A 12,189-nucleotide genomic window follows, 5' to 3' on the forward strand; every position below is an offset into this window, starting at 1 on the left:
ATGTAGGGGCACCCCTGAACCTTGCTTTTCAGATTTTCTAGCGACCTGACAAGAAGGTCTGAAGAGCCACACTAGCAGAGAAGAGAGAGACTGCAACTAACTTGGCTCCAGCCCTACTGGCCTCTCTGAAGTTTCAGGACTCCTGCTACAAGAAGACGACAGTTCCTGCAGGACCAGCAACCTCTACAAACCCCAAGGGGACTGCCTGCCTGCCTGCCTAACCACGGACCAAGATCTCCTGAGGACAGCGGCCTTGTCCACAAAGAAACATTCAAAAGGACTCCAGAACTTCCATGGATCCGCAAGTCTTGCCCACTTTGCACCTGGGTGGCCTACCAGTCCAGAGAAGGTCCTCAGGCGATTGTGACCTCGAGTTCACCCTAGGTTGACCCCTCCTGCAAACACGACGATGCCTGCAGCCTAAATCCAGAGGATGTCTCTGACCGCAACCGGATCCCTTGAAGATTTCCTGATGCCTAAAGGTGTATCTGTTAGAAATGGGGTTTCTGGTTGGCTAGGGTATGCACCACAGCCAGGCATAACCTATCACTCTAGTCAGGGCGAGGGAGTTATATACCCAAGATAACCTTACACACTTGACAGAGTTGTGTAGCAGTTGTCCTTGGGCCCCCGGGCACAGAACAGCATAAGAAAAGAGGCTCCTTTTTCATAGAGCGCTGCAAGGGTGTTTGTGCGGCTTTCTGAGTTCCAGTTTCCTGCTAGTAACACAGCGGTATCAGTCAGGCAGGGCAGGGAAACAGCCTGACTCCTGTCGCATTGTGGGGAATGGACTTGTGCAGCAGAAGGCCAGGAGAAGCTGGAAAATGTGCCTTTCAGGCATAGTAGCGGGGAATAGTAGGGGCAACTGCCGCATGAACCAATCTTTCACAGGTCAGGTTCTTCACATTCAAAACACAGCAGCCCCTCCTTACAGTAGCAGGGAGTGGAGACAGCCATCACTGAAGCAACAGCTGGGAAGACGGCAGGCGGTCGCGGGCCCTTCACAGCTGTAGCTCGAGCGCTGTGTGCTTCTCCACGTTGTTTCATCTGGGAAGTGGGAGCATCTACCATGCAGTACCGGCATAGCACATCAGACACTGGTCCAGAGGGTACGACACCTGCTGTATAACGCAGTGCAAAGAGCAGAGTCCTCCCCAGGTGTGGGGCACCGTGTCACCAGGGCGGAAGCGTTTCCTATGCGCTACTTGTTTGAAAAAGGCCAAGGAGCAGGAAAACAGGACTCACTGTTGGGAGGACCCAGTGGGGCAGGCAGGCCAGCACAAAAGAAGAGGTTCAGGTGGCAGTTCCTCCTAGTAATTCCACTGAACCTTGACAGTCCAGAGTCAGAGGAAAGGCTGGCAGCAGGGCAACATACAGAAAAGCGAGCTAGATGAGTCCTTTAAGCCACTCAGCAACACCAGGCAGCAGGCCACCAAAAGAAGAGCAGTCCAGTTGATAAGTCGTTTGTGTAGTCCGGCAGTCCCTGGGCAGAAGTTCAGTCCCAAGTCCAAATGTTGGGGACAGCCCCCTATACTGATACTCATTCTCGGTATCCTCCACAAAAGGGTGAGAAGGGGTTCCAACCAGCACTAACCAGTTCCAGGAATATCTCCTCTTTCCTCCAGCACTGGCTCTAGACATCAGTGGGGGGTAAACGAGCCCTATGTGTGAGGCATATTACAGGCAATTACAACCATATCAAACATGCCTACCCAACCCCATATAAATTAGACAGTACCACTTAGACATATGTTAGGGCATTTACAATGCAATCCTATGATTGACCGCACTCACAGTAGTGAGAAACTAGATAGGCTGTTTGTCACTACCAGGACATGTCATACATAAAGACATATGTCCTACCTTTTACATACACAGCACCCTGCCCATTGGGACAGCTAAGGCCTACCTTAGGGGTGATGTATATGTAGTAAAAGGGTAGTTCCAGGCCTGGCAAGTAAATTTAGATGCCAGCTCCCTGTGACAGTAAACTGCACACGCAGGCTCTGTGGTAGCAGGCCTGAGACAGATTTGAAAGGCGGCGCAGTCTGCGCTGCAGGCCCATTAGTAGCATTTAATTTACAGGCCCTGGGCAGAGGGATACCACTGTACAAGGGACATAAAGGTAAAATAAATGTGCCAGTTAGGTGTAAGCCAATCAGACCAAGTTAGAAGGGAGAGCACATGCACTTTAGCACTGATGAGCAGTGGCAAAGTGCCGAGAGTCCTTATGTCAAGAAAAAAGGTCAGAGAAAATAGGAGGAGGAAGGCAAAAGGTTTGGGTATGACCCTGTAAAAAGGACCAGGTCCAACAGTAACCCTGCAGCCCCCAGACCTTGTGGAACCCAACCGACAGTCCAGCAGTGTCCAGTGGGCTCTCTACTTGTCTGTCCATCAGTTGTTTTTCTTCAGAGAATTGGGTGCCCGACGCTGTGCTTGCACCCTGCACCCAGGCGTCCCTGCGCCGCTGAAGGGTGTGTGTTTGGTACTGATCCCTGGCCCCCCGATGCTTATCTAAACTCTCCAGGTCTGTGCCCTGAAGTCACGGGTACTTACTTGCAAGCTGTATCTTTCTAACTGCCCCCTGTTTCTATAGGATTCCATTGGGCGTTCGACACCAAAGTTGACCTCTGCACCCAGCCAGCCCCATGTTGCTGGTGGTGCACTCTTGGTGTCTTCCTACACTTTGTCCTGTGGACATCTTACCTGCTGAAGACTGGGATCGTAAGTCGAGTACAAATTGTGTTTTTACCTTTTCCTTCCCTTGGACTGCATTGCTTTCTATGAGAAATTGCACTTACTTTTGAAATTGAAAAGTATTACTTACCTGAAAACTGTTTTATCTGTAAATTCTAAACAAAATGCATTGAATACTTGAAAGTGATACATTCTTGAAACTGTACTTACTTGCAACAGAGATTCTTTTGGTTCTAAAAATTAAGTAACAAATTATATTTTTTGATACATTAAACATTTGCCTGGAGTTAGTCATTGAGTGTGTGCCTTGTTTCTTGACTGTGTGTACAACAAATGCTTAGCACTACCCTTCGATAAACCTACCTGCTCTACCACACTTCTGCAAAAGAGAGCATTAGTATTATCTACTTTGGCCTCTGTAAAGCCTCTGGGGATCCACTGGACTCTGTTCTCACTATACCTTACTTTGGTATATTATACAGATGTCATGCAAAAGACTACTTTGTTAGTTCTTTGTTTATTTGTTCACAGTATTGCTTTGTATTGATCGTTTTATATATATTTGCTAGAGTTGCCATTTGTTTAAGGTTCTAAATTTTGAGAATTATTTTCCATGTTAAGTTTTAACAAAGACTGTTGGAGTGAGTTTCTTAAACAAACCATAACACACCTTTAAATGGTTAACATTTATATTGACGGTCTTTTAATTTTTTCTTTGGTAAATTAAAAATTCTGAATTCTCCTGCTGTAAAGGACATAATTGGAGAATTGAAAATCTTTTCGATATATGTACAGTTTATATAGACCATGACAAATAGGATTGTTGCAAGTTCACCACATAATGAAAGCTTTGGACATTCAAGGGCATTTTTAAATGAGGAAAAATCATGTTTTTTTATGTGCAGCTGCATGGCGCCAATTTTAGTACTTTCAATCCCATAAAAGCTGGCCTGTGTAATGTGTTGTGTGCTGGCCATCCTGCAGGTTCTCTTTGAAATTAATATTGAAGCTTGATTTAGTTTGCAGTCATCATGTGATCACTTCTTACAATTCTACACTACATACCTGCTCCCTTGTCCAATTTTAGGTGTTTGTACTTCAGTCCTCATGCTGTTGAGTTCTGTAGGATAAAATAGAAGCAGATTATACAAAGGTCCAAGATTTATGATGTGCACAATGTTTACTCAGTGATATAGGGTAAGTTGCAGACAATACAAGTACTTTAATCCCCATTTGCTCTACATGCTTAATTTGGTGATTTTCAGACACACTTGTGTGGTGAAGTTCTCTGAGTGCAATACAGACTTATGTTCCTGCAGAAATGTAACCACATGTCGCTAGCCATTTTCAACTGACAGAGGTCAGGAGTACACAGCACAAGTTGACAAGTAATGTGTTGTAAGCTTTGTCTGGAATTTGCCTTGTGTGAAATCCATTGTGTAGGGTAAAGCTTTCACTCGTTTCCTTCTTTCACAGTGTTCTTTCAGGAAGGAGTTTCCACAGAATATTGGTGGAAGTGATGTCTGCTACTTCTGTGGGAAGCGAGTCTATGTCATGGAGCGTCTTAGCGCTGAAGCCAAGTTCTTCCACAGGAGCTGCTTTAAGTGTGACTACTGCAATGCTACTCTGCGCTTGTCCTCATACGCCTATGACCTAGAAGATGGTAAGGGCAGAATGTTCAAAGCTATTATCTTCTGTTTTAAATTGCTATTTTTTCTGGGAATGTTGCAGTGATGGCAATTGTGTTTCTGTGGGTGTTTTAAAGCCCATTATGATCTAAACGTGATTGACAGCTCCTGACTGAAATGTCACTAAAGGGGATGATGTGTGATCTACAGCACGCTATCTCTCAACTGGGCTTCTTCAAGGCAAGCTGAAATGTATCTTTCAGCAGCTGAACTACTTATTGGATGTACAACTCTTTCCCAACAGTTCTCGTCTTCACAAGTCAGGTCGCGGAAAGCCTCTGTCATGGTTGCAGCTGTGCCACAACACACGTCTTGATTAAGTGAACCAATGGGGGTCTCTGAAAAGTGATTTTTAATGGGGATCAAACAATATAGGTGTACATAAACCTACATACAAAATCATACTTAAGCGTTTTAAGCAAACAACTCTTTCTGATCGATACTTATAACTGAAGTCCCCTCGTTATGTTAATATCCCCCGTCCACCTGATCCTGGGTACGGAATACGTTTTCAGCATAACCTCTGCTTGCCGGTAGGTAATGTAGTGTAGCTCTGCATCGACTCCGCTCATCCGATAAGTAATGACTGGAGCCACATTTAAGTGGCACCCAAGAGTATTGACAGTTGTGCCTTCATGCGCAGATCCGGAGCTAGCGCCTAACTTTTTCTTGTCAGTTGATGAGTTTTTTTCCACTCTTATTTTCTCTCCAGCGTGCAAGGGAACCGGTCCCCTCCTAAAACTACAGGGTTTAATTGAAGCCTTTTAGGGACTGTCGCTAAGAGAGATCTGTGACAGATCCCTACGAGGTATGTTTGGGTTCGGCTTACGACTTAGCTGAGTGAGGAGTGTGCTTGTGCACTATGTGATCTGGGATTGCAAAGCCAGGCTGTATTACTTCAGGACATCACTGAAGAACCGCTCGAAGCAGAGACTGTTGACTCATTCCTGCTTTTTTGGCTGCTCATGCGACAGATTCCAGTCTTCAAGATCCAAGTCTTCAGGTAAGTCCAAGTTCCAAAAGAAGCTTAAGAAGTGCAACTGTGTCTCAACCCAACCTCGCCACTCTCCTTCTGAAAAGTCGTTAGAATGTCAAGGTGCCCCTCGATTTTGGTCTTGATCTGTCACCAAGGAATCCATTTGGCAGCTAATCCCGATGCACTCTGAATTTCAAGTCCATCAGAGATACTACAACAGGCTGAGACCTTTAAGTAGGCCAAGCTTCGAATCTCTGCCTGCTCCATAAGGCATTACATTAGGCCCTCCTGGATGAGTGGAGTCCTCTAGTCAGACATGGGTCAATATTCAACTTCAGAGCTGACTCCACCTCTGGCCCCACGTTGATGCCTGCCACATGATAGGGCGATGCTCCCATTGCCTTGTTTGACTTTGAACCAAACTAGTTTCCTCCTTGTACAAAGTCACGCCCCTGACCAGTTAAGATGTGCGCAGTCCCAGTTCATTCTAACAAGACAGTACTTTTGCTTAGGAGACGTTCTCCTGCACGCCACCATTTTTGATTGGATTTTAACCAGACTCAACCAATTTTTTGGTAATAATGATGGAATAGGGATGAATTTCCTCCACAATTATTATTTATATTTGGATCCAAAGTTATCAGACAAGTGTCTTGAAGTTCTAGACTTGCAGTTACCTTTTTTCGATTGAAAAACATCCTCACTCTGCTTTTATAAACTGGACATATCTCACCCGGACTTTTGCTGCCATTTAATGAAGCATTGACTTGACACCCTCATGGGTACTTGGGCTAAGCCCGGTTCCTGTGCACCTGTCAACAGACAAGTGGCTTGATGCTTCAGGCTGGCTTTCAGCGACCCTGCCTTCCTGATGCAGCACTCTACCACTTAGGGCCTGATAGTTTAGGTATCTACCAGCAGGGTTAATCCCTAGTCTTTCCCTATGAAAGCCCACCCGCACCCCAAGACAGTAGAAAAGGATTGAAGCTTTTGGAAAGAGGATGTTTTCAGCACTTAACGGTTTGCTGGGGTCAGTACTCCCATGGATTATGAGAAATGGTCACAGAGATCTTGCAAACAGTTCACAGAATCAATTTGGCACAAACTGGTCAAGATGGCAAGGACACAGCCAAGTATGTAACTTTGTCAGGCTTGGACACGCTGCCTGTTTAAACAGAGCGGGTAGAACTAGCGTGATGCTCACATGCTTTTTAGGTGACATCCAAGTGCCACTCATAGATATGCCTTTGAGGGGTCTTGCCTGCTTGGAGAAAAGACTGATTCTGCCTTTGAGAGTTTTAAAGAAAATAGAGCCACTCTGATTCCTTGGTCTCTTCACAGCTGCAAGGCAGAATCCCCAACAATTTCAACACTTTTAGGGGCGTGGGTAGGGGGCTTTGCTTACAGGCAGATTCAGGACCCACCGCCTCAACAGCAGGCACCCCAGTTTTCTTTAGTAGGATGGGATAAGGGATCCATCAGATGCCGTTCAGGACTTCCGGGGCAGTGCACCTTCCAGCTCTTCTGGCAGCAGCTTCCAAGCCAATTTAGTTAGTCCTTAGCCACACTAACCTACCTGTAGGAGGCATAATCAGTTATTTCCTCTTTGATGACTGGCCATATCATCTAACAGGTTATTCCTGCAGCTAATCCAAAGAGGCTAAACCCTGCCATTCCATACCACCTCCTTTTCCCCATACATCAGAGAGGCTTTCAGGGGCAAACTTGTCCATTTTGCTGCAGGACAAATAGGCTCTTTTGGTAAAAGCAGCTGGGTAGTAAATTCTAGCTCTCGAAGATTCATACAGGATGTTTCTCCCGTTATTTCCTAAGGCGGAAAAAGAATGAAAGATTTACATAGAAATTTAGGTCACCAACCTCTCAATTCCTTCCCGAGAAGGACAAATTGCTTATGCTGAGTTCTGTCTGTCCTGGAGCCAGGATACTGGATGATAGAGTTGGACCTGCAAGACGTCTAATTCCATGTTCCTGTCCTGTAGGGCCACAGACATTGACTGCAGTTCAAGGTGGGCCACACATTTTCAGTTTTCCATGATCCCTTTTGGCCTCACCAGTGAAGCTCAGGTGTTAACAGAGGTAATGCTGGTGTTTGGTAACCTTGACCTCCAAAGGTATGTTGTGCCCATCTCCTTCTACTTCAATGACTGGCTGTTGATGGCATGTTCGTGAGACAATGGTGAATTTCCTTACTTGTTTAGGCTTCACAATCAAAGTACCAAAGTAACACCTAGTTGCTTTCATCAGAGGCATCTTGGGTCCATGTGCTTTTTCCCTCTGGAGCAACGAGCCTAGGACATTCAGGCTCTGCCTGTTTCAGCCTCAGTCTTGGATCTCAGTGAGGGTGACTCTGAGGCTTCCTGGCCCATTGGCCTCCTACATCTGCTTGTCGAGGCTCTGAGGCTTCCTGGTCTACTGGCCTCCTAAATCTGCTGGTCTATCATTCACGTGTGAGCTCTGCAGTGGACCTCAAGCCTCAGTGGACCCAGTACCAGGGAACCTGTCCGATTCCATCCAGCTGTGGCTCCTCGACTGGACCAGCAGCAGCTACCTCTCCCTAACCCACCCAGAGCTGACAGTGGTGACAGATGTGTCGCTGCTGGGGTTGTGGAGATCTGGCAGAGGTGGAGCTCGGAGAACTCTAGTAGGGACCCATCTCCATTACACCCTGCTGTGGTTGCCAGCAATTGGCTTTGAAAGCATTCCTGCTGTCTGACGGTTAGGCTGGTTTGGGTCTTCACAGACAACACCACTACCATGTGGTATTTCAAATGACAGGGCTAAATGGGTCCTTCCATCCTGTGCCAGGAGGCATTTCCCTGATAGTACACCACCTGGCGGGATCTTTAAACACCAGGACAGACAAGCTCATCCAGTGATGCATAGTGGATCATGAATGGCAGTTAAATCTGAAGTGGTGCAGAGTGCCTTTTACCATTGGAGACAACCCTGGCTTGATCTCTTTGCCAACGCCAAGAACATGCAATGCCCATACTTTTGTGCACTGGTGTTCACAATAAGTCTCTCTCTCGGAGACTCGTTCTTCCCAGAGTGGAGCACAGGAATCCTTTATGGCTTCCTGTCACTGCCTCTTCTGTCCTGAGTTCGGAAGAATATCAAGAATGACCGGGACCAAGTCATCCTATTGCTGGACTGGGCCAGGAGTGTTAGCTAGAGCCCCTGGTCATGAGCATCTGTCCTCTGATCTCCCCTGCTGCTTTCAGAGGATCTTCTGTTGCATCAGAGCTTGGTATCTCACCCAAATGTTCCCACTCTGCACCTCTCATGCTTGGAGATTGAGCGAGTGGCAGATGACTACATTTGATCTTTCTACCGAAGTACTGGATAGTACCCTGGTGGCTGGGTGCCCTTCTATAAAGATTGCATACTGAGATACATTTGTGGCCTGGCGTGATACCTGTAATATGACCCATCACATGCCTGTCTGATGTTTTGTTGTTTGTTTTGTACTTGCCCCGGCAAGTATTTGCAGTGGGCACAGTTGAAGGTAATCTTTTGGTGTTTTCCAGACCAACTGTCCTTATTCAAATCACCAGTTGTGAAGTGTTTTTTTTAAGGTTTAATCTACATGTTTTCTTCTAACCCACTTGTGATGCTACAGTGGGATCTCTGTTTGGGTTTTACTTCTCTCATAAGTTCTTCTTTCGTGCTATTGCAGAGCTGCCTTCTCTGCCTCCTAATCCCCAAAACAGTCTTTCTTATCACTATAAATTAATCTTGTCACCTGAGTTAGCATCAAACTTTTTGTCCGGCCTCTTGAGACCACCTTCTTTGTGGAGAGACTAGTGCTGAGGACTAGAGTGGTCCTTCTACCTAAAGCTGTGATGCCCTTTCACGTTGAACAGTCGATCAATCTTCTGATGTACCTTCCCCAACCTCTCCCCTCGAAATAGGAGGGAGGCACTATTTTGTTTAGATTCCAAAAGAATGCTTTTTACATAGATCTTAGCAAAGACCATCGGGTGAACGATCAGATGCTTGTAGGACAAAGAAGTGCTGAAAAGGAGTTTGTCCAGGTGGATAGTCCCTTGCATTAAGATCTGCCATGCGTTGGCTGAGAAGGAGCCAGAAGAAATGATGGTCCATTCCACCTAATCCAGGCTTTCAACCACTACCCCTGATGGAGAATTCTAGATGCAGACTCCTATCCTTAGAATTATCCCCACGCGTCAGATTGGATCTGGAAATTTCTCATAAGCAATAACTCTGTGCGTTGGTATTGTTGGTCTCGTCTGCATTGGAATTGACGTGTACATTGCCTATTTAGCCATCACCCCAGCGCACTGATGTAAGTTCTTTTGTTTCCACACTAGTTTGCGCCAATTCATATAGAGTTACCCGGACTCATTTTTTGACTGACCTTTTTTCAGCTTTTGTGTCATTTTTTTTCGAGACTGCTCTCCTGGTGAGGCAGGGATGTTCACGAGGAAGGCTGAATTCAAGCTTTGTGGTGCCTATTACTGAAATGTGACAGACCCCCCCCCCCCACCATGTCTGTCTCTGGTGCCTGAAGCTTGACTAAAGCAAAAGGAACAGACGATTGGCGAAATGCTGAACAAATTAAACATTCTCTCTCAGTCATAGATCTGGCTTTAATCCATTGTTTTTTTTGCTCACCAGTCCACCCCAGTTTGGACCCAGCCATATGCAAATCAGTCTTGACTCTGCTCCCATGGGAACGGTCCAGCCCATACTGCCAGGCCAGGTCCTTCCTGGACCTGAAACAAACATCCTGGGACCGGTTTTGGGGTATCTCCCCTCTTAAGCCAGGCTAGCTCGAACCCAGTGGTACAGTGAGCACTTGACCTACTTCTGGTCACCTGTATTGCAAATAGGTTCCTTAAAGGGCTACAGCACGTTTCCCTCAGCTTTGTTATGCCTCAATGGGACCTTAATTTGATTCTTACTTTCTCAATGTGGACTCCATTTGAGCCACTTAATTCTTGTCCTGTCTGGCTCCTCACCATCAAGATGGGTTTTCTGTTGGCAATTACATCTGCCCGGAGGGTCAGTGAGCTACAGGCACTGTCCTCTCATCCTCCCTACATCTCCTTTTTTTCCTGACAAACTGGTTCTTCGAACTTGAGCAACCTTGCAGAAGGTAGTCACCCTGTTCCACGTTGCCTAAGCTGTTGCTTTGCTTACCTTCTATCCTCTACCTTCACCCCTTTAAGTAAGAGGAGAAACTCCACTGGCTGGACCTTAAAACCTAGTGGTGTCGTTCTACCTTGGCTGCACAAAACCGTCCTGGCTGGACAATCAACTCTTCGTGGGATATGTTGGGGCCCAGAAAGGGAAGGCTGTGCAGAAACTGACCATTTCCTGATAGCTCGTGCTGTGCATCAAATTGTGCTACGCATTGGCTAGAAGGTTTGTGTGCTCGTTCTACCAGAGCAAAGGCTGCAACCACTGCATTCACACGGAGTTCCGGTCCTGGACATCACGGCACATGGACCTCACAGTACATGTTCATTTTACACTATTGCCTGGATAAACCAGGTCCATCGGGATGGGCAACTTGCCTGTCCGGTTGTGCAGGACTTTCTAATTTAAATCATGTTTGCAGACCCACCTCCAGGAAGGTATTGCTTGGGTATCTATTCTAAGTTAATTAATCAGCAGCTAGAAATCTTAATCAGATGAATAAATTACTATCCTTTGGTAACTCTTTATCTGGTAAGGACTACATTTAGTTGCAGATTCCTTACCGACCCACCCACTCTTCCTTCTCTCGCTACAAACAGATTTCGAGGTTCAAAGCTGTTCCCCTTTCAGTACCCATGTTTTCCACACCAGTGGTCAGTGTTTTCGTGGCGTGGAAAGTTGAGAAAAGAAACTGATGTCAGTTCCCTGGGTGGAGCTTATGTAGGCACTGCACACATCACTTCTCACCTGGACCACGCCATGCAGAGCCAAGCAATGCCACCTACTGCCACACAGGGGTACTGCTCATGAAATTTTCCTGGTCCAGTCTGACGCCTTGGAATAATTCAAAGGTAAAGATTCTGCGGCTTGATAGTCTGTACTAAATAAGGCATTACCGAAGTCCGTTAGGACACGCAATGCCTGTCCTGGATGTTTCTCAGGCTGCAACGTGGGCATCAATCCCAACATTCACGAAGCACTACTTCCTTGACAACCAGGTCCAACAACAAGGCCATTTTTGCAGTTTGCTCCTGCAGAATTTTTTGGTCCGAGTCATTCTACAGACCCACCACTGAGTTCAGTACTGCTTTGGTAGCTATTCAGAAGGTGAGTAATCTGCAGTCAGAAGTATCCATCAGAAGAACAAGTTGCTTTTCTTCTGTAATGTTCTTTCTGACGGATGCTCTATCTAACTTCACATTCCTGCCCACCTTCTCATTCTGTGAAATGTACTACATTTTTTTAACTTTAAAAAAGCCCTAAATTAGAGTTCTCCACACTGGCACACATAATTGCCCAAGCCCTTGGAACTCCGCATCCTAGGGCTTGGACAGTATTAGTAAAGAAACTGACAGCGTTCACGGATGATGGTTATATGCAGCTCCAATCGTAACTTCCGCAACAAAGTCGATGCAGATCCTCCTAGGGCCCAATTGCTAAGCTGAAAATCTTTCTGCATCCACTCTGGCACCTGGGGATATTCACAAGCTGAGTAGTCTGCAGTTAGAATATCCACCAGAAGGAGCGTTACTAGTCTGCTATTAGAATAGCCACCAGAAAAAGCGTTACAGAAGATAATTAACTTGTTTGTTTTCCAGTAAAAGGCAAATGAATGTGTGTGGCAAGGTGCAGTGTCTGTTTTTC

General features: G+C 46.1%; 1 protein-coding gene across 21 annotated transcripts in view; it reads left to right on the forward strand.

The window, feature by feature from the left end:
* MICAL3 (microtubule associated monooxygenase, calponin and LIM domain containing 3) overlaps positions 1 to 12,189 on the forward strand; it is a 1,349,174-nt gene that overhangs the window by 663,184 nt on the left and 673,801 nt on the right. For all 21 annotated transcript variants that reach the window (XM_069228050.1, XM_069228034.1, XM_069228049.1 and 18 more), the window contains one exon: positions 4,174 to 4,360. In XM_069228050.1, coding sequence (XP_069084151.1) covers positions 4,174 to 4,360 — 187 coding nt within the window. The remainder of the gene's footprint in view (positions 1 to 4,173; positions 4,361 to 12,189) is intronic.

Source organism: Pleurodeles waltl, chromosome 4_1 (assembly GCF_031143425.1).
Source record: "Pleurodeles waltl isolate 20211129_DDA chromosome 4_1, aPleWal1.hap1.20221129, whole genome shotgun sequence".
Classification (NCBI taxonomy): Eukaryota; Metazoa; Chordata; class Amphibia; order Caudata; family Salamandridae; genus Pleurodeles; species Pleurodeles waltl.